The 23,413-nt window shown below is 40.8% G+C and overlaps 1 protein-coding gene across 1 annotated transcript; it reads right to left on the reverse strand.

Annotated features, from left to right (window-relative positions):
- Window positions 1-7,293: 7,293 nt before the first annotated feature.
- Window positions 7,294-10,534, reverse strand: arl4aa (ADP-ribosylation factor-like 4aa). The gene is made up of 2 exons (XM_063485778.1): window positions 10,306-10,534; window positions 7,294-8,713 (listed from the first exon to the last, which is right to left on the reverse strand). The coding sequence occupies exon 2, from the start codon at window positions 8,609-8,611 to the stop codon at window positions 8,009-8,011; it is 603 nt and encodes a 200-aa protein (XP_063341848.1). The 5' UTR covers window positions 8,612-8,713; window positions 10,306-10,534; the 3' UTR covers window positions 7,294-8,008.
- Between the last annotated feature and the right edge of the window lie 12,879 nt (window positions 10,535-23,413).

The following is a 23,413-nucleotide window of genomic DNA, read 5'->3' on the forward strand; positions in this document are numbered from 1 at the left end:
CAGCTCTTTGTGGACCAGATTTGTGTGTGGACATGGGTGCATCATGGGTGTTGAGTGAGTGCAACTGGGTATCACAGAGTTCAAGGTCAAAATGAAAGAGAGAATGAAAAAGTAATTTGCCCCTCATCTAACGCACTCACCCACGTACATACAGATTTCCCCTGTTCCCATTCCAGCTGTCGACAGCCATCCTCTTTCAGATGAAGACTGAGAAGTGAAAGAGCAATCATCACCTCGACAAAGAGGCTTTCACACAAACTGAACTGAGGAATGTCATCACATGAAGACTGTCAACAATCCACGGCAGAAAAACACTCCTGAAACACACCAGTAATGCCTACAACAATTAGTTATGCATGTAGTTCTACTATAATGTGTTTTATCTGCATCACAAATGTCCGGCTCCAGATTTCGTTTATATCAGGTTGTGTTTAATTACATATATGTACCCTGAATATAAATCCCAGTAATCTATATTTGTAGGTTTAAGAAAAAGACAAAAAAAAAAAAGTTTGATTTTATACCTGATGATGGTGCTTGAAAGGTTGCATTTACTGAGTGTAGATTCAGTACTCTGTAAGCAGGAATCTGTTTTTTTTCCACAGTACAAATGTCTAACAGGTGTGCGCACTGCATAACACTTAGTTTGATAGAGCAGTACTTAGCTTTCATAAGTTGGGCACTATCAGTAAAAGTCTTCAGAACAGCTGCTAAATTTTCCAGTTTAAAAACCTTAAAGAAAGTGAATGATTCTCTTACACACTCAGCTAAAGCAAGGTTTAAAGATGGGATTCAAGTCCAATGGCCTGTTAACATTCTGTTTGGAAAGATTTGACACAACTGTTTTTGTTCACCAGTTTTAAAGCACACATTATTTTTATTGGTTGAATTCAGATAATCCTACCATTTGTCCTTTTCTCTAGACTGAATGTGAAATCCATGACGCCAAGAATGTGGTTTTATTTTTTGCTGAAATCCTAGTAGTGAATTCAGCATAACATTTCTGTCAGTTTGACCTCTGTTCACTTTGGCACAGCTTACCCTCTATGTATCGTAAGCATTAATGAAACCAGTTTTTCGTCTCTGCACCAAAGAAAAGAGGAGTACACTTCTGTAGCTCCTCAAACCGTGTCTTCCTCCCCCTCCTCCCCACTTTCCCCTTGCAGGTGGCCCCGTTCGCTACTTTGAGCGAGGCTGCAGGGCTGCGAGAGGAATTCACATGTAAATAGGCCACTAGCTCTCAATAGACTGGGGGGAAGAAAAATGAAACCCGTCATGATAACCTTGCATAATAAGCAGGCTACAAGTACGCATGTACTGCAATCTCCTTTTTAAGTACACAACAGGGTAAATCTCAAAACTCAGCAGAATGAGAGAACTCTCTGGAGGCTGATTTATGGGAAAGTGCAGTGGTGCAGTTTGACACAAACATTACTGTCACAGGCATGCAGCACAAGTATGTGTATTAACTTGTTCCTGCTTTATCTGCAAGCGGTTTCTTTCAGTGCACCAAATGTGTCCATATCCTTATCTCCAAAAAAGCTTTCTTTGTGAAACAGTCTATATTTAAATGCTTGCATTGGAAGGTAAGGAGTATTAACTGTGCACTCCCAAGTTCAAGGTCAAAAAAGATATTTGCGAAATGTGAGTACATGTGCTCACATTTAAGTTCACTTTCAGTTCATACCTAATTTGACCTTATTTCTCTGTGAATCATTTACGTTTAATATGAAGTTTATAGGAGTGCAAGTCCTATCCATACCAGCCTCCAGCTTTTCCTGTCACTGCAATTTCATGTCTCAACATTTTGCAGCAAGGCCAATTTAAAATAGCAAATTGTAAGCATAAATAACCACTTGCATACAACAACTGAAAAGCCAAATACATGCTTATAGTGTTTCTCTGGATAAGACTCGTGGGGATGCAGTAGGTGGTGTGCATGGAAAATCATTCTTGAAACCATTAGGTTTAACTTTAGTCATGTTCTCACCCACCCATCCAGCAAACATTTGCGAAAAAACACACTGAAAATTTATTTTGAAAAGACAATGACTTTGGAGAACATCTAAATGTTGTACATAGTTTTTGTTGCAAACTGAAATATAGAAAAAATTCATCTTTTAAAGCTTTCAAACGTTGCCTAAAAAGATCACCCTTTATATTAGTTGAACCGTTAAAGAATTATTTTCCATTTATCTACAGTACTTATCTACCTAGGGTCTGAGTACTTATGGGAAATATGTGGGAAATCCACACATTTTGGACACGTAAATAAATCATAGTCAAATCAGGCATAGCTGCCCCCCCTCTTTCTGTCATTGTTTGGTTAGAGTTAGGCACCAAAACTAGATGGTTAGGTTTGGATTAAAATATAGCCTTTTGCGTGGTTAACCACACAACGTAGGAGTTACAACTGGTTGTAAATCATGTACAGAGATATTTTGGTCATTCAGCACTTATGAATTGTCCCACCCAGTTAAAACTTGTTGAAAGTATGACTACTAGATACATACACAACTTTGGGATTAGGTTAAAAAGTGAAATGTTTAAAGCTTTTTTTTTTCATGTCACTGAAAAGACCCTTTATGTCTAAAATGGTTTGAAAGTAAAGGCCATGTCTTAATCCTTAACATCTCTTCAAATTCCACAGACTGCCAGCAGATTTAAAGACAGACCCTTCGGACTGTCAAGTAACATTGCTAACCACTTCACCACCCCAACACTCTAGCATATGGGCCTCCAGAGACCTGTACAAACAAGCTCATCATGCAACACACAATGAGAGAAAATCCCATGAGAAATGTAATTTACATATATTATAAATGGCTTAAACATGTTTTTATATTTTAAAAAAAAACTGCTGCTGGGCAATAGTAGTCTAGCTAAAATTAATGCTAACGTGACTTTCTGATCCAAACATTTAAACATAAAAAGAAGATATTTCTGTACCATTTATATGTGTTTCAGACCTCAAACAAACAGAACATTTCATCAATACTGGTGGTCGTCTTGATGCATTCTCAATCATCCAGGAAAGTAAATCTCCAAAAGTTGATTCTGTTCATCTGGACGTAGCGTTCTCCCACAAAAACACTACGTCCAGATGAACAGAATCAACTTTTGGAGGAATACTGGTGGTCATTCATTTATGTGACTTTCTGGCCAACTGTAACTCTGAAAGAAGCATTTTAATCAAAACAATCTAGTGAAAGACTTCAAAATCCTTGAGCAACTATGGTGTGATTTTTTTTTTACTGTCACCTTTAACAAACAACAGTAATTTACTTCATCTTAGGCATATCTTCTTCTCCATACTATAGCCTCATCCTTCAACAGACCTTGTGGCTATTGGTTGTTGCAGTATTTACAATCACCTATGTACAAATGATGAGGGAGGGAAATATCACAGGAACAAAGCTGACAGTATTAGAAAGGAGGTACAAACCTCTTACAGTTAAAGAGTCTGAGTTTCCACGACAACTTGCATTCCTACGTTGAGGGTGTTTCAAGGGCGTGACTGTATTTAGCAACACTGAGCATATCATTAAAATCAAACTTTGACACGAGTATTTACAGTGTGGAGAAATCCTCCTGAAACCAGCAGCTCCTCCCACTTTGCTTCTGTCACTGGTTGTAGAAAAATCTGTTCTCATGTGGAAGAACATTTTGTACCATGTTCAGCTTCATGCCGCCCAAGCTGGAAAACAACTGCCAATCTCAATCATGCCTCAGGCAGTTGATATGGTTCCAGTATAAAAGCAAAAATTAGTGGGAGGTGTTGTATGGATGAGGTATTGCAGTTTGTGTGCTTTTTTTAAAATACATTGTGAGTGTTCTTGTGTCAAACACACCATCTGAGGTTAAATGCTTAATGGATCATACATGAAGAGAACATCTATTCACCATAATTCACTTTTCATTGAGGACACAGTACTCTTACAAATAGAGAGTCCATTTCTGACCCTACGGGTACTGTCTACGCAAATGTGCCTCTAAGATTAATTATTGAACCTCAAGATAATTCTGTCTACCTTTTTGACGGCAAAAAAAAAGGTACATACATTTACCGCACACTTCATTAGGTACATGTGTTCCGCTCCTTGCTAATGCAAATATCTAATTAGCCACTCAGGGCAGCGGCTCAATGGATTTAGGAGTGTAATGCAGTCACAACAACCTGCTGAAGATCAAACCAAACATCAGAATGGCGAAGAAAGGTGATTTAAGTGACTTTAAATTCGGTATGGCTGTTAGTGCCAGGTTGATCTGAGTATTTCAGAAACTGCTGATCCACTGGAAAACTGCTAATCTTTCCTGCACAACCATCTCTCCAGAAAATGTTTGAAAAAGAGCACTACGATAAACGGGTGGATGGATGGATGGATAGATAGTTTGAAAAAGACAAAATATCCAGTGAGCAGCAGTTCTGTGGGAAAATGCCTTGTTGATGCTAGGGGTCAGAGGAGAATGACCAAACTGCTTTGAATTTACAGGAAGGCAACAGTAACTCAAATAACCATTAATTACAACCAAGATATGCAGAAGAGCATCTCTGAATGCAGAAGACAATGTACCTTGAAGCATGTAAGTGCTGTTTCAGTATAAATTACAAAAGTGAGTATGGAGCAATACAATGCAATTCAATTTTACAGTCAATTTGAAATTCTATTTATCTTTCAAAGTTGTTTTAACCCTTTGACGTATTGTGGTCACTACAGTGGACAGCTATTCAAAGGCTGTTTTCTTGTATTTGTGTTAGTGTTGATTGTATACTTGCACATAAACCACTACATTGGACACTGATGTGTCACGCCATACACATCAGTTGTCCACCTAAGTAGACATGTAAAAAACTCTTTGAAAAGTACATGTGTGAAAAAATGAAGTTCAACATTTTTTTTCATGCCTAAAGACGAATACAAATACTTAAGAAAAAAAAAATCCAGATTGAGGTTGTCATAATTCATGCATGAAAGGGTTAATATCAAACAAGTGTGCAAAACTGATTAAAATAAACATCAGTGTTCAACCTTGATTCAGTTAAATTTAGGTTGACAGTCCAATGTTGATTTAACATAGTTTCAATGACTGTTTGCTATCTGGGAGACAGGCTACAACAGCAGAAGACCACACAAGAACAGGAAACTGAGGCCACAGTTTGCACAGGCTAAATAACATTGGACAATAGAGGGCTGAAAAATATTTGCCTGGTCAGACGACATTCAAATGACAGGGTCAGAATATAGTGTAAACAGCATAAAAGCATTGATCCATCCAGTCTTGTATCAACCCTTTTGACTGCTGGGGGGGGGGTAATAATAATTTGGGCCATGTTTTTGTGGCACATTTTGAGCCTCTTAGGCAGGCCATATTGTTTAAACAATACTTAACAGACACTGAGTATTGCTGACCATTTCTATCGCTTTATGACCACGGTGTACCAATCTTCTGATGGCTGCTATCAGCAGGATAACAAGCCATATCACAAAGTTCAAATGATCTCAGACTGTTTTCACTTAATAAGTACTGCCTGTGTAGAATGCCATTCACAAGACTTTATACTGATAAAGGTACAGTAAGATACCTTTTTGCTGAGTGTACAGGAATAAGAATGGATAAAGAACAGGACAGAGTGAGCCCATTGGAAATACACTAAAAGTATGTATAATTAACTATTGGTTCATCCAAAAAGTAATTTAAAAAAATTATGCTTCTATAACCACCATATTTATCCTTACCAGAGTCAACATGTGCTTATGGACATTTAAACTGTGTCCCAAAAACTGATACGCAACTTGGTGTAGAACCAGTAATTATTAGAATTCTCTGGCGAGTGCTTCAGTAGAAATGACCTGAGGAACAAAACAAGACAAAACAAGATAGGACACATAAAATTGACTTGCGCACACACAGAAAGCTGACGTGGCTTGCTTGCAGAGAGAGGGAAGTGGAATCAGGAAAAGTGTGAAAATGACTTTGCCCCTTTGAGTTTCCTTCCTTGGCAAACAAGAGGCACCTGGGCTTCTAAATACAAAAACATGCTTCATCATTTGACAGAAATGAGTCATTCTGGCAACCTGACAACAATGTAACCACAACACTGTACCATTGTTGCATTTATTCCTCCTCGCTGTCTTCCCATTAGTTCCTGTTCCCCTCTGCCTTTAAATACTGAAAGCTACTGAAAGTATTCCTTCATTTACTTTCTGCTGTTGCCTTTCAGTCATACAAATGTGTAAAATCCCACACTAAGGACATAAGCTTATCCTTCTATATGTGACAGGCCCCCTGGGAAACGGCACCAAAATCCCACAGTGAGGTTATAATTATGACATTTAATTGGAACAGATATTTATGTGGTGAGGAAATTTGGTGATTTAGTCAGAGCGGAGTGCAAACTACCAATCTGTATCACACAGCTATTTTAGAAAGCCAGCTGCTTCTACACTGGCCTGCTGGGCTTACAGTCATTAATTGTTTCAAAGGAATGAGAGAACAAATGGCGTTAATGCAGTGGACAACATATCCTCGCCAACTCAGTCCAAAAATACTCAGTAATGCCCCTGGCTTCACAGTCTCCTTCCCCAGCCTGTTGTACTGGGTCAGGCCTCCAGACTGCCCTGACAACATTTTCAAGCTCTGAGGACAACATGTCTGAGCAGTAACGCATCAGTGCACTCCTTATCCCACTGCACTGAAGTAGGCAAAAGCCAAAAACACATTCAAACTTCTTTTTTTTTCCACTAAAAAGATTTGGTTTGTGTTTTGGATGACAATTTGGGGCCAAGATGTTAATGCTATTTTACTGTCAGTTTTACAGAAGGTTTGACTTCTGTGTGTTGTTAGCTCATTAGAAAACACTGAAACTAACAATCTGTAGGGAAATACAGGCTATGATAAGACATGTCTGAGTTTCCCGGGACACAATCTTATAAATGGAACTTCAACCTTTGGGTGTGTTCCTGTTTCACACAATTAGTGTGCAGGCTGCGTAAAATGAAACCCAAGAAGAACGTGACAATTAGAGGTCTGGTTGACTGAGCATGCATTTTGGAAACACTCCTTATCACATGCAAACACTAGACTTGTAACATCAGCTAGTCAGCAGCTCTTGAATGCTTCAATGCCTTGTTGGGAGATTTGTTTAACAAACTGCTAATAATCTTTTTTTGGAGACTCAAGCCAGCTCCTTAAAGCTTAGTGTTGCTATTATTTGAATGAATGAGCCTTTATGTGGCTGCTGTTTAAATATTAACTCTTAAATAATAGCCACTATATCGCAGTCAATATTGCTCTACATGTTTTATTCAATAAAACATATTGCATAACCAGTCTAAAGACAATGAGGCCAATGTGGACCAACTACTGTTCAGTAGCATTTGCTGTACATGTTTCTGTAAAATCTGACATAACTTTATCTTTTTAAAAACTCCATATGAAGTGATAACCTAAAGTGCTTTGAAAAAAAGAGCGATATAAGACAGCAAGCACACGCATAATAATAATAATGCAATAAAAACATAATACTTTTCTTCCACAAAGTCCAGTGTAAAAAAACAAAACAAAATCAAAGCAACAAAACAAGTCAGAACAACACATGAAATAGTAAAATAAATCATTGTTCAGCCGTTCACCAAATAACCCTTCATCTAGTCCAAGTCTTTTCTTAAATTATTTTTGGTTATATTGTTTGGAACAGACATCCTTAAAACAACTTCTATCGCCCTTCCAGACCCCAAACCCTCAATACTTTGCAATCCATATAAACTCTTTATAACATATCCACACATATCTGAAACTTTCTCATCTCCATACTGCATTCCTTTATGTGCATTTCTTGATCAACAGCATAAACATAAGACCATAAACATAGACCGGGAATCCTAAAGCTCAGTTTTGACTGATAAAACTCAGCATACTGAATTTGAACCTGAAGCTTAACAGGACAAATTCCTTTTTTTAGGTTTCCTTCATACGAAACAACAGGAACGTCTATCTCATGAAAAGTTTATCTCTTTTTTCTTTGCTGCCGAAGCATTTTCCTCCTTTTCAGTATCATCTCGTGGAGTTTGTCCAGGCCATCCCTGAGTCCTTCTCCTATGATGGCACAGGCTGGCTGCAGATGCCAGGGTGTAGCAGGGCCCAGTTCTTTCAAAGCCAGCAGTTTCTCAATTTCAGCCAATCCTAGAGAGTGCCTCAAGTCCTGCTTGTTGGCGACCACGAGGAGGGGAACTCCCTGGTTCTCAGAGCTCTTGGCGATTTTATGGAGCTCTGTTTTGGCCTCCTCCATGCGCTCTGCATCCACAGAGTCCACCACGAATATGATGCCATCTGTGCATCTCGTGTATGACTTCCACAGGGGGCGCAGCTTCTCCTGACCACCCACGTCCCAGAAGTGGAAAGTCACAGTCTTGTGGCCTCCCAGTGGCACTCTGACTTTCTCTGCATTGAAACCTTTGGTGGGAACAGTGTTCACAAACTCATTGAACTGCAGTCTATACAAGACAGTGGTCTTTCCAGCAGAGTCTAGTCCAAGGATGGCAATGTGGAAAGACTGGAAGAACGGGATGTTTGAGAGGCAGCTAGGTTGTTCCGAAAATCCATTCCCCATCTTTTCTCATGGGGAAAGGCAGGTGAATTTGGAAGGATTGAGCCAACTGTCCAACAGATATCCAAAGAACTGTTTAGATTCCAAAATGATGGCACCAAGTACCTGAAAGCACATGGATGGAACAAAGATTACATCAAATTTCCCAGGATTCTCAGGTTCAAAGACATTGCTGTTACATTATTATATTACTGACTGAGCTACAATCTAGTCACTCAGTAATAAACAAGAGTCAAAAAGTCAACAAACTGAATGGTGTAAGTTACATAACAAATTCTATTTATTGGTTAATTTAAGTCACCTATTACTGATCATATCAAACCAAGTCAGCCTGTTTCAGCAGAACTCCTACACGTACTGAACTAGGCGGGGCGGGGGACAAAGATAGGATTTTATTATAGTAAATTCACATGGGGTCAACATATGGTGAACTTTGGTTCAGGAGTTCCTCAGACACAGAGGTACAAAAAATAAATACATTTAAAGTTAAAAAATAAAAATCAAGCAATAAAACCCAACACATCTTTAAACTGGAATGCACCCAAGTCAGAAGAAGAATACTTTTCCCAAGTTGGACCACTAACTGAAAAAGAAAAGAAAAACAAACAAACAAAAACAAAAAAACACAGTGGCTCAAATGTCCTTAATGGGATAGTTATCCTGCTCAGGAGGCAAATATTACAGAAAAAAACCACACAAACTGTCTAACCTTAGCTGAGCTTAACTTAAAGCTTATAATTACTTTTTTAGCCAGCAGGTTAAGCACTGGTATACCTGTTTCCAGTTTCAGAATACTGGACAATGCTGAACATAGTGACTTCTAGCAAACAAAACTGGAAAATATTTTGTCAAGGCTAAAACAAAGATAAAAGCTAACGCACTACACTTGTGTATTTGTCAGCTGGACTGACTCCAGCTGATGTCAATGCTGCTCAATGCTTACTGAATGTGCAAAGGTCAGCTAGTGCTTTCAGTTCAGCTGCCCCCAAGTGGCCAAAAGACCCCACAAATGACAAATGGAAATAAAAACAAAAACAAGCAAAATGCAAACTTTGAATATGAGACTATAAAAGACTATATCATTTGCTTTACATAGTGAGAATGCTACCAAACTATTACTATTTAAGCTATCAATAAAAACATTCACAATCAGCATTAAAAAGACTATACTTCATTATTTCTTTTTATTATGGTGACACTGAAACTGTGACCATGCTTAGTCATGGTCTACTAATTATTTTAACATTAAATGCTTTCTTACATAATAAATATGCAAATCCACTTTTTATTTCACCCTCAATATCCATAAGTGCCTGATCACTGAATGACAATGTAGCTTTTAAGATGTATAGATATAGGTTTATAGTTATTATTACGTTCATTTGCGGTGTATCAGAGTCAAAGCATTATTATGTAAAGTGAATTAAAGATGATAACTTTTAATTACTACATTGCATACTGGCTGAAGTCCCTCATAATGGAGCTCAAAGGGGTACTTAAGTTCAAATTACTGCAACTCATGTTTCCTTACACGGTATTTATGTATTATACTCTATCCCTAATTGCATTTTAATACTTCCCTTTATCACGTTATGATTCTCCACTAATTTTGCAGTGGTAAGGTCTTTAAATCGAAGGAAAAGAAAATACGTTTTTATTTCTAGTAAAAAAAAAAAAAAAAAAAATGTGTTACCTACCCTTCATATGACGATAAGATAATACAGCTAATCTCTCTGGACAGAAACGCGGTCCTCTTCTGCATCTACAGCGTCTGAAATTCAGCTCACGGTATATTTTCCTCTCTTATTTCCGCAAAGACAGCAGCAAAGCCTTCGCCAGAAACTGACACACCATGCCCGTCTGTCCTCAGTGTCCCGTATGGATCTACCGCTGATGACACTGCCGCTGTGTGTGCGCCCAGCCTGGAACAACGCCCATACTGACACTGCGGGACCGCGCAATTGGCCCGTGCCCTCATTCCTCTGTCAGCCGATTGGCTAAAACAGCTGTCAATCACGTTTCTGCCCGGGAACGCAGATCACCTGTTGCTCTGACTGCCCGTCGCACCATTTTACTCCGGACGTCAGTATTCTTTGATTCTTGATCCGCAGTAAGACGTACTAATTATGCGTCAAGTCAAATTTTCTATTAAAAAAGGTTATATTTAAAAATACTCCACAGAAAATGCATACGGCTGGTTATTACATTTAGAAATCTATTCTGTCAAGCAAATGCAGTTCACGAAGAGCTCAAAATACGTTTCTAAGCTCTGTCAAGTCTACAACCCTAAACATTTATCATAATAATTATTGTTTCCAGTATTTTGGCCTTTATAAACAATTAACATTAACGGAATTTGATGAATGATGACCCGAATAGACACAGGTTAGTAACCATTGTAAATAAAAATTGAGAGTTACCTTTGATTCAGCTAATGCAGGCAGTGTACTTTCCCTTTATGACCGCGCCAGATCTGTGTGTGTGTGTGTGTGTGTGTGTGTGTGTGTGTGTGTGTGTGTGTGTGTGTGTGTGTGTGTGTGTGTAGAAACTGCACCGCCCCCTTCGGCCGCGTGTTTTTGTTTGAAATGATTGGTCAGAGGGCAGGAAAAGCGCCTCTCTCAGTGCAGGCCATCGCGCAGAAAGGATAACAAACAGTATTTGGCCCTTAGCCACTGCCTTGCATAAGCAGTCTGTGCTGGACTATTTTAGCGCCTTTGATTTGTTTATTTTCACACAAACCCACAAAGACAGAATAATAGAATACAATCCTAACACTGGACACAGAATCCAGTAGCACCATATGTATCCATATAAATAGCTACAATATGCAGCACACCTTCCCAAAAATGGCACAAAATTCAAGCACAACTGCTGGAAGAGGGAAGTATTGATGGGGAATTTGCTTTCAATGAATTGTATTTATAAAAAGGCAGCAAATGTGCTGTCATAGTATATTATATAGTACTTTAGTCCTGTTACTGAACACTCAAAGCACTTTCACACCACAAGCCACATTTGCTCATTCATGCAGAGAATCATGCAGTCATTTATTATATTCCTTTCACCCTTTCACCAACATTGGGTGTAAGAATCTTGCCAAAGGACACTTTTGCATGTGGACTGCAGGATTTAGGGATCAAACTACTGACCTTGGATTTACTAGGCAACTTACCCAGCCAGTTTAGAGCCATTTTTTCTGAGTTGATCTTAATCACGTGCATGCTGAATAGCAAAAATTAATTCAGGGACTAACCTTTTTTCTTCAATTCAAAATTAGATGGTTTGGACATGTGTAAGGGAGGGATAGCGGATGTATCAGACAAAGAAATGGGAAACACGGAGCTTCCAGGCAGGATAAAAAGAAGATGATCTCAGATGATGTTTAGGGATGTTGTGAAGGAAGACATGCAGGGCGTTAGTGTGACAGAAGAAGATGCTAGGGACTGAGTGCGATGGAGGCAGATTATTTACCTCTGAAGGGAGGAGCCGAAAGAAGAAGCATATTTTGGGCATCAATCTATGTAGGTTTTTTTTTCCAAAATGAAATGAGCATCATTTACAATTTTAGGTGTCAAAATAATCTCTTTTATAAGCAGGCATAAATACTTAGGAGTAGTATTATTATTATTTAGTGTTCACAAAAATTTGTCAAGAAAGGAGCTGAATTTTTAATGTTTTTAGATTTTATTGCAAGCATTTTTTCTTTTCTTTTTTTATTGTAACTTCTCAATGCAAGGTGGTGAAAGCTTACAGTGCAAAGAAACCTTACTAGAAACAAAAAAAGCTACACGCAAGTAATACAACATAAAAGTTAAACTAGGTTAAAGCAACTAGCAAGAAAGAAGCCAGACCATCAGATCAGATAAAGGGGAAGACAGAGCTATAAATACTCAGGAGACTGACTGCATACTGAGATACCTGGCGCAGCAGACAGGTGAAACAACTGACAAGGTGAGAGTAATTATGCTAATTATGCACAGGTGAAGACAATCAGGGCATGGCAGACAATCACAAAGGAGGGAAAACAAGACTGCAAAGCGACACAACAGAAAACTAAAGTGAAACAGGCATTGAGACTTGAGAGACCACTTGAAACGAGAAAAGACAAGATAATACAGGAGCACAAACACATTAACACCGAAACCAGACAGAACCAGTGGGGAGGCTAGAATAATAAAATCAAGGTATGAACCAAATCACCAACTGAAACACTGCGCTTAGAATTCTGAGAGCCTTTTGAAACTTTGGATTTATTCAAGGACCAAGTTCACTTTTGGGGGGGGGGGTCAGTGAGGAACCTTTAGCAGTTTAATTTAAAGAAAAGGCCACTGGAGGATATTTCTAAAAAGCATAATCTTACTACAATTGTCCCTGGAGAGTTAGGGGTGTTTTTAGGGGTTTTTTTTGTTCTGTGTAAGTCTAATTGACAAGGTACACCTCTGTTAAAGCTCCTTACTCAAAGTAGCTTTTGTGTACCTTACAAAATAAAATACTAATTTTTGATAACTGTATAAAGCATATGTGACAAAGCAGTGTTTTCTCATTCTGTTTTAGTCCAAAGAAATTAAAAATAACTATAATTTAAAATAGGGATTTCTATTTCTATTGAGGAAAAAGATGGTGCTTTCTAAAATTATGTTAAAGTAATTTTGAATAATTCCCCTAAACATTCTATAATGGAGGGTCTAATGTAGGCCCTAAAAACATTACCAAAAATATTGAAATGCTTATTGATGGATTTTATACATGGTAAATTTTTGTTCCACTTTTATTATTCCATTGTTTGCTTTTTAACCACAGTGCTCAGAAACATAATGGCAAATTTAATGCAACGGAAGAACAATGCTCAGGATGCACACTGTACACGGCAAGTTTAGAGTAAACTTCACTTGTTGTGCAGTTTTATGTTACTGGTAACTTTAACTGGCTATATTTGAATTTAATTATATTTGCTAGCCAGCTTACACTACCTGGCTAACATGAGTTGATTTTTCAGAAAAGTAAACACAAGAGAGAATTTCTTTCTATTTTCATTCTATAATCTACACCAGAAACCAATCCTACATTCTTACTTTATCAACTTAAATCTACCAAATTGTTAATATAGAGCACAATTTGCAGCGATTTTATTTAACTGGAGAAAATATTTAACATGGAAAGCATCAATAGATAAAATGTCTTGATGGCTGCACATCTATGACCCATACAACAATACATGTAAGACCATCTATCTGATCAACCAACTGTATCTATCTTTAGTTAATAAACTATAGAGAGCTTTCTGAACTTTTCAAGTAATTATTCTAATTAAATGTTAACATCCACTATTTGTAATACAGAGTTTGCAAATTTAAAGTTAGAGAATGTTCTTACTTTGCCTCTTACAAAAATTATTATTTTACTTTTATTGGGGTTTACACACAGTCTCCAGTCAACACTATCTTTCTACTAAATAAGCCTTCTGAAGTTCTTTTTTTTTTTTCATTCTGACAATTCTACAGTATCATCTGTGTACAGAAGCACAAAGTCTTAGACAGACCTCAACATTGTCATCACTCATTTCTCAGCCCGTTATCTCTACTACTAGTATACGCAAAATCATTTAGAAATTTTTACAGAGCAGAGTTGATAAATTTTCACCCTGTCAAACCCCGATCTTGCAGTCACAACAACACTGATTTCAGGCCATCACACACAACTTGGTATTTTGGTTTAAATTATACACAACTGTAAAAATTCTCCAATTTATGTCTGCAATATTTAACTTTCTCTATAACAGACACTTTCAACTAATTCTGCAGCTTTTTCATAATCAAATAATCACAAAATTGTATAATTGTTTCCTATAATTCAAATATAATTCACATTATGAGAAACAACTATATGATCAATTGAGGAACCTGCACTAAAACCAGCTTGCTCGTCTCCCAGAAAACCCACTGCAGTTAAATAAGTAGTCATTAATTACTGAAGTAACACATTTTCCAATACACCTAAGTAGTAATACTATGATTATCTGTCCAGGCCTTACCCTTTATTTCCCTATAGTCCAACTTATTGGTGTTGAAGACAGGAATTATATCAACTTAATAATTTGGTAACCAATGAAATAAACTCTTCAGGACTAGCAATATTCCTTATTCCCCATTATTTTTGAATTTTTTTTCTCCTTACTAATTTATCCAAAATACATTGATATAATTCCATATTCAATAGTACCGCTATCATTACGTTTTCTTTCCAGTACCCAGATCTTTCCCAAATCTGCCATTAACTATATGTAAATCAAGTTTTTGGCAAAATTCAATAAGCATTTTACCATTGTTATCATAATAAAGTTACCTAATGATTTCAACTTGCATTTGCAATTATTTGAACTCCATTCAAATAATTATAGTAGTATCCAACTCCAACATCATCTATGAAGCCCGTCCTTGCATTAAAGTCCCAAGTAAAATACAGTTATCACAGTAGAGCGACCGTTCAAGGGGAATGTCCACAGCACCTACTATAAACTCCAAACCTATTACTTGAACATCAATCAACATCCATAGAACATTAGATGAACTTTTAACAGCTTTGCACTATTTTGATATCGCGATTTTGACCAACATTGCTAATTCATGTTCCCCTCAAAGAGTACATTCTTCATTACAATAAATATTAGTTTTAATTTTACTTAAACAAAATCAAACTTTTCAGTATATTCTTGCAAAATGCTACAATTCAGCTTCTTAGAAACTTCAGATATTTAAACCTAAGAATTTAAATGATCTTATTTGGTAAGACTGAACATCATCACTACTGGTGTACTGTAGCCCCTTCAGTCCACAGTCTTCCTCTTGATACTCCATCATGCTTGCGGTCTACTTGTGGCCTGCAAGTCATATTTTAGACGGTCCAACCCCCTCTCACCACTGTGAGTCACTTGGTGAATATACTGTCTCTGACTGTTTGTCCATCACTATATCAAGTATGATTAAAGTAATATGCAGTAAAGTCAGATTCTCACGCTTTCTTTTCCTCAGTGCTCTCTCGCTCACACAGCAAGTCAAGGACGTACCGTAGCCATAACAATGCTTCTGGAATCGAGTTGAAAAAGTCAGGCAACAAAATTATTTCATTACTCAAACTACATTATCATTAATAATATTGATTAGGTTTGCTCTTGACTATACTTTGATTAGAATTAAGCACAATTCACTTGAACCACAAAAAGGCTGGATGTTAAGTCCACTTTTGGATGGAGATGAGTCGGGGCATCTCAATCTTTGACAATTTGGATAACGAAAAAAATCCTGGGCATGTTGAGTGAGCTTCATAGTTGCTGTATAAGGCCTTGGCCATTTTACCCCGACCTGACATTTTCTGAACACACTCTGTAAACTCTAGTTGTGTGGGAAATTCAAAGTAGACCAGCATTTTCTGAAATGCCTAGACCAGCCTGCAGTTGCTGCCACGTGAGTAGCTTTTTTTTTTTTTTTTTTGGTTGTTGTGAAGAGAAGCTAAAATATACAGAACACTTTCTAAAATAGATGAATCAATATCCCTTCCTATTGCAAAGTGGGAAGCAGATTTGTCAGTCGGCTTAGACCAAAACTTCTGGTCTCATATATGCTTAAAAACCTTTAAATTGATTAGAAATCCCAGTCTGCAATTAATACAATACAAAATACTACATAGAGTGCACTATACAGGTCATCGGATGTTCCAGATGGGCTTTACATCTTCCAACAACTGCTCACACTGTCAAGGCAATACACCAGACAATTACATCCACGCTCTTTGGTCCAAGACTTATCAAAGTGTCTGAAATGTAAAATTCCAACCTCCCCTTTAGTGTGCTTGTTGGGCAAATTGGATGATGTCACTACAGAAACTAATACAGTCCACATGGTTTTCACTGCCCTATGCATTGCCAAGAAAACGGTCCTCATGAACTGGTTGCTCTCAGAGGGTGTTCTCCTTGTGGTTGCGTGCAGCAGGGCTGGGGGAGTCTGTGCTGGCGGATGCAGGTTACTGGCCTGGTAGCCTGGCTGCCCCTGAGTGGATCCGGGGGAGGCGTGGGGGCTTGGGGTTCGGGGGTGCTTTGCCTCCGTGCTAAGGCTCTGGCTGGGCCTTGGGGGCTTAGGTCCTTGTTGGTGTGTCGCCGAGGTTGTGGGCAGGTGGGTGCACGGGGGCTCAGCCCTGGCGCAGGGGGCCTCTGGCGCATCGGCCTAACTAGGGGGCTCTTCAACTGACAGGGAGTTTGTTCCATCCTTGCAGGAGTCCACTCTGCAGGTGAGCGAGAGTCATAGGAGAGGTGGAGAATAAACTTAACCTGGGTGTCTACTGTCTTGTGCAGTCTGGGAGATGATTGAATGTTAGGGTGGGTACAGTTTCCTCTGCGGTGGGGTCGGGTGGGCTACCCCGGGTCCTGTGGGGCTGGGCGGTCCTGCTGCCGTAGGCCCCGATCTGGATGGGCCTGGGCTCCCTTGCCTTGGTGGGTGCCGAAGGACGGGGGTGCCTACTGGGGTCAGCGGGGGAGCTGGCCCCAGGGAGGGGCATCTTGCTCCTCTCTTCTTTTCCTCCCCATCCCCGGCTGCCTCCCTCTTCCCGCTCCAACACACCCACCCACACAAGTAGGGCCTTGGGGTAAGGGTTTGTCAGCAGGGTGCAGGGGAGGGATTTCCCCCCCCCCCCGGCCACCTGTGCCTCAATTTTATTCCACAACTTAGACATCCACATTACTCACACTCTCATAACACATACATATAGGTCCTTGAGGGTGGGCACGTTAACGGCGTCCAGTGGACGGTCTGTGTATTCAACCCCACCTGTGGCGCCGGTGCCCACCTCTCAATTTTAAATCCATGTAGACATTGAGGGTTCTCGGGAGGGGCCGTGCTAACACCTGCTGCTCTCTGGCAGCAGCACCATGCTCTCCCGTGTTTTAAATGCACCTTAGAACAACACGCAGCAACACTACACATGAGCGAGAGGAGGGAGGTTTGGGGTCTTCACACACCCCTGTTCTCTGCTGGCCATCGGGGCGGGGGGCTGGGAGGAGGTGTTGGCCGTCCGATTGGGATCTGGGATGCGGGGCCTTCCTGCTGCTGCGGAGCCTGGGGAAGGGTAACATCTCCTGGGTCTAGGTGCCGTTTCCCCCTCCAGGGGCGAGGGTACCTGGACGTGGCGTATAGAGTTTGTTTGGGGAGTGTGATTGTGTGTACAGTGTCCATGTATGTCTATCCCTACGTTGGGTGAGTGCTGAGTATTTGTATATGTGTGCATGAGGGTGGGAATGCATGTTTGTGTCTGTGTGTGCCTGTTTGTCTGTGTTTATATGTCAGGTCGGGTCTTAGACTCCACCTCTCTGGGAACACCCAGGCCCTCCAAAGTATGGAGGCCTATCTCCCCTCACCACACTCCCTGCCGGTGACTGATGCCCTCAGGGGTTGGTGCGTTGGTGGTTCTTGGTGTCCGGGGCGGACGCTCAGGTATGCACCAGCTCACTCCCGGTGACTACTTGGCGGGGCCTGGTGCCTGTTGCTCGGTCAGGCCTCTTCCGGGGCAAAGGGGGCCCTCAGGCCTCCGGCCTCTGGGCCTGCGGCTCGGTTCCTCTGGCACAGCTGGCTGCTGGCAGAGCCGGCGGGCACGCCACTGCAGCCCCCTCTGGCTTCTGCTCCGTGGCTACTGGGTGACCCCTCATCTGGGGCTCTCCTCAGCTCTTCCCAGGAGGGTGGCACGGATGCCCCTCCGGTGGTTCTCCTTGGGCTCTCGCACTCTGGGGCCTCTGGATGTCTGGAGCCTGAATCTCCTCCATGCCTGCTGCATGCCCTGGGGGACAGGGCTATGGCTCTCTACATCCTCTAGCAGACCGTTACATGGGGAAACCTTTTGAATACAAGCGCGCTGATCCACACAGGTGTGCACACGGGTGTTCACTGTTCATAGACATAAACTATACCTTTATTGGCTGCTATTTCCAAGCACATTGTACGCTGTCGGTCCTGCTTGCTACACAACAACATTCAATATTTAGTATTTACTGCTGTTTACACTTAGCTAGATTAACGTGATGGTGTTGTGTTTAGTATGTTGCTCTGTTTTTTGGGGGGTTTTTTTTGCTTGTTTTCTCTTCTTTTTCTCTCAACAGGTGATCCAGGAGATTTTTTTTCCTCTTCTTTCTCTTTTTAAGTGCCCTTTCTCACTGTCCCTCTTCCCTTCTGTTTTTCTTTTCCTTCATCTTTCTTTCTCCCTTTCCTATCCCTCAGTCATGTCTGTCTCGTCTGTAACAACTGAAAATAAAATAAAATAAATAATAACAACAAAGGTTGATCAAATGGACCAATACGGCAAGGCCGTGATGATCCATTTGGCAAAGTAAATCCATTGGGTATCCTTGTTGGTCTTCAGACAACAATTCTGACGGCTAAAGAACCAAATGGGACAGACAAAAAAAAAGAGAAAAAAAAAAGAAGAGAAGCTAAATAGATGTACCTAATAAAGTGGCTAAGTGTTTATTTATCATTCCTTGTTTTCTGAGTGTTGTTTATCATATGCACTTGTGAATTACAATTGACATTGTTCAGATCCATTTTTCCCTCCTTGCACTGCTTAATGGGACAAATGAGAGAACATTTTAGGGATTTATCATTACACTCAAGGTCCTGTAACTGGGTAGAGACAGTGTGGTCAGGAACCCCGGGACCATGACATGTAACTGAAGTTGCAGTGTGTTTACTTTCCTAAAAAAATATCTGCATAAATACTTTCAGTACAGCAATGCCTTTTTTTCCCCAGATGTTTGGTTCTGTAACATTGTTTGGTACTTGAAAGAATATCAAGGGCTTAAACACCTTTGCTCTTGTGGTTTAATGAGTGATATCCTTTTCATTTTATATTTAGTCTGAGTTATGCAAAGTCACAGATGACGCATTAGATGCACATGTGCAGCTATTTCAGATATGCTTAGAACATGTGCCGGCTTCACATGTTTATAATTCTTCATATAGCGAATGAACAGCTGCCTGTGTACCAGTGGGCATCATGAGATCACAGTACATGCATGCCTTCTGTTAAAAACTAGATGATGTGTGGATATTTTTAGACTGTTTACTTGAAGTTATGTTTAGTTTGAGGGTGGGGTCTTCTCTTAATTAGGAAAGTAGTGCTTTTAGGATGTTTGAATAGCTGATAAGCGTTCTTATACTTAATCCACTGTCAGTTATTCTTAATGCAGTATAGTAAAGTGTGATGACTTGGCTGTAGCACAACTGCTGAGACATCTACACTGAGGCATATTGGGCATAAAAGGTAAAGTTGAGGACTATGCAACAGGTTGTACATTTGCATTATCATGGTGTACACCTTGGAAAGGTTTTACTTGGATGGGTCTTAAAATCTGGAAATGGGTTATTGTAAAGGGCAAGGAAGTCACTCTGACACAGACCTCAAAAAGTTCGCTTTGCAGGACATGGAAGGATGTATCCAGCCTGACTAGTATCATCAGATCAAGTGATGGTATAATGGTGTGGGAGATATTTTCTTCAGTTTGACAAGTAATGCTTTACCCAGTCAAAGATCAAACTTGACTGTTTGCTTATGGTTAGAGTTAAAGGAAATGATGATTTAGAAATGTACATTACGCAATTAAATTGGCTTAAAATATGAAAAATGTTTACAAAGTTTAAATAAGTGCTTGTTTTGTGTGGCACACAAGTCTGGATTACAAATTATTTACAAATATTTTTCCTCACAAATAAGAGCGTTTTGTTTTTTTTTGTTTGTTTGTTTTTTAAGTCCCTGTATTAATTTAAATATTAAATTATATATTTTGTATGCCAGTTCAGTTCAGGAAGGATGAATACAGCACTTAAACAGTGTCGTCAAGAATTATGGGATTTAACTGTTTAAACTGACATGTTTAAACACACTGATTTTTAAAAAGAAATGCAGGCCAACTACAAACTCCTTAACATGTTGGCATAAATGCAAACTGGACGGCACATTTCAAAGATGTGGTTGTGGTAAAAAAACAAATGAATGAATCAGTTATTCTGAATAGTTGGGTATGGGAGATTTGGATGTTGGCCCCAGTGCCTTTTGTGTATCCCGTGCAGTACTTTAAGTTTCAAATAACTCAAAAGGATAGTCTGAGATGTTTATGATCTAGTGCTGCCATCTGCTGGTACTTGGTGGAATCAGGATGATGCTTTGTAGTGCAGTGTATTTATCAAGGTCTGGTCTGGGGGAGGAAAAAGAAAACTGTCCTCAAGAAACTAACTGGGTGCACATCAATATCTACACTGTAAGTTGGTAATGATATGCTTAAATACCCATACGGCTGAGTCAGTTTAAAATCGGTTTCAAAACCAAACTCCTGAATTTGTTGTGTGCCTGGTATTATATAGGATTGTCATTGATTATACAGGAATGTCAGTGAGCCAAATGCCCCATGCCACTTGCACTGACTTCATGGGGTATTATAGGTTGCCTTTTAATGCTTTGGCTTCCATGATGCAGTGAACTCCACTACTACTGAGAGTCACTGCTCACCTAATGCGGAGTTTTTAATGGTCAAATGCAGACCTTATTATCTCCCCAGAGAACTCACCTCTATCATACTCACTGCAGTGTATATCCCCCCTGATGCTAATGCTAGGTTAGCCATGAAAGAACTTTATGCAGCAATTAACAAACACCAGACTAAACACCCCAAGGCTGCTTTTATTGTTGCTGGCGACTTCAACCACACCAACTTAAAGACAGTCCTCCCCAGATTCCACCAACATGTCTCCTGCCACACCAGAGGGGACAAGACATTAGACCATGTTTATTCCAACCTGGCTGGAGCCTACAAAGCAACACCCCTCCCCCACATTGGACAATCGGACCATCTCTCCCTGTTCCTCACACCTCGGTATTCACCATTCATCCAACGTGTGAAACCTGCTGTGAGGACAATTAAAGTGTGGCCAGAGGGGACAGACGCAGTGCTCCAGGACAGATTTAAAAACAATGACTGGAATACGTTCACCCACAACGACTTGGACCAGTACGCCTCATCTCTACTGGATTACATCTCCAAAACTACAGACAGTGTCACCATCCAGAAACGGATCACCATGTACCCCAACCAGAAGCCTTGGATGAACCGGGATGTTCGTCTCCTCCTGAAGGCCCGCAACACTGCCTTTAGGTCAGGAGATGCACACGTCTACAGTACAACCAGGGCTAAGCTAAAGAGGGGTATCAAAAAAGCCAAACACCATTACAAAAAGAAGATAGAAGAACACTTCTCCAACTCCAACCCCCGACGCATGTGGCAAGGACTCCGGACCACCAAACTCTCCCCTGCATCCTCTGATGTCTCCTTCCTCATTGAGCTCAACAACTTTTATGCTCGTATTGAGCGAGGGAATCCAACATCTACAACCAAAGCAGACGTGACGCCGGACCACCACCCACTGACTCTCTCCCCCACCGATGTAGGAGCAGTGCTGAGCAGGATTAATGTCCACAAGGCTGCAGGTCCTGATGGCATCCCCGGGCGTGTTCTCAGAGAGTGTTCTGGGGAGCTTGCAGGAGTGCTGACAGACATATTCAACCTGTCCTTGGCCCACGCTGTGGTACTGGCCTGCTTCAAATCCACCTCCATCGTCCCGATACCCAAGAATTCCAACCCATCAAGCATCAACGACTACTGCCCAGTAGCCCTCACCCCCATCATCACAAAGTGCTTAGAGCAGCTGGTCCTAGCACACTTCAAATCCTGTCTCCCCCCCACCCTGGACCCCCACCAATTCGCATACTGTCAGAACAGGAGCACAGAGGATGCAGTCTCCATCGCACTGCACTGTGTCCTCTCACACCTGGGCAATAACAACACTTACGCCAGAATGCTGTTTATAGACTTCAGTTCAGCGTTCAATACAATCCTCCCCTCACAACTCATCAGGAAACTGACAGACCTTGGCATCAGTTCCCTCGTGTGTAAATGGTTACTGGACTTCCTGACCAACCAGCCCCAACATGTCCGGCTGGATAGCCACTGTTCATCTACAATCACAATGAACACCGGTGTACCACAAGGCTGTGTGATGAGCCCTTTCCTCTACTCCGTCTTCACCCATGACTGCAGACCTACCGATGGTTCCAACACCATCATTAAGTTTGCAGATGACACCACGGTGATTGGCCTCATCAGTGACAACGATGAGGCTGCCTACAGGGAGGAGGTGGCTCGTCTGGCTGAGTGGTGCAACACAAACAACCCGCTGCTCAACACCGAGAAGACCAAGGAGCTCATCATGGACTACAGGAGGAATGCTGACCCACATCCACCCATCTACATTAAAGGGACGGCTGTGGAGCCTGTGAGCAGCTTCAAGTTCCTGGGCGTCCACATCGAGAGCATCCTGACCAACAGTCTGGTACAGGAACTGCTCTGCCTCGGACCGGAAGGCGTTGCAGAGGGTCGTGAAAACTGCCCAGCGCATCGCCGGAGCACCACTTCCTGCCATAAATGACATCTACAGGAAGCGGTGTCTGAAAAGGGCTGGGAAAATCATCAAAGACCCCAGTCACCCATCACACGGACTCTTCACCCTCCTGCCCTCTGGGAGGCGCTACAGGAGCCTCCGGACTAAGACCACCAGGTACCGGAACAGCTTCTTCCCTACAGCTGTCAGACTCCTGAACTCTGCCTCCTCCTGATTTTACCCACGTTAAAATAATGGACTGAACATACACACACCCACAACCACTAGCACTTTATATAGTCTCTGTAGAAAGTAGCCACATATTTCACTTATCTTAACT

The sequence above is a fragment of the Pelmatolapia mariae genome, linkage group LG10_11 (genome assembly GCF_036321145.2).
Source record: "Pelmatolapia mariae isolate MD_Pm_ZW linkage group LG10_11, Pm_UMD_F_2, whole genome shotgun sequence".
NCBI lineage: Eukaryota > Metazoa > Chordata > Actinopteri > Cichliformes > Cichlidae > Pelmatolapia > Pelmatolapia mariae.

Excerpts from the sequence above, each read along its gene's own strand:
- arl4aa (XM_063485778.1), bottom strand. The coding sequence starts at position 8,611 with ATGGGGAATGGATTTTCGGAACAACCTAGCTGCCTCTCAAACATCCCG.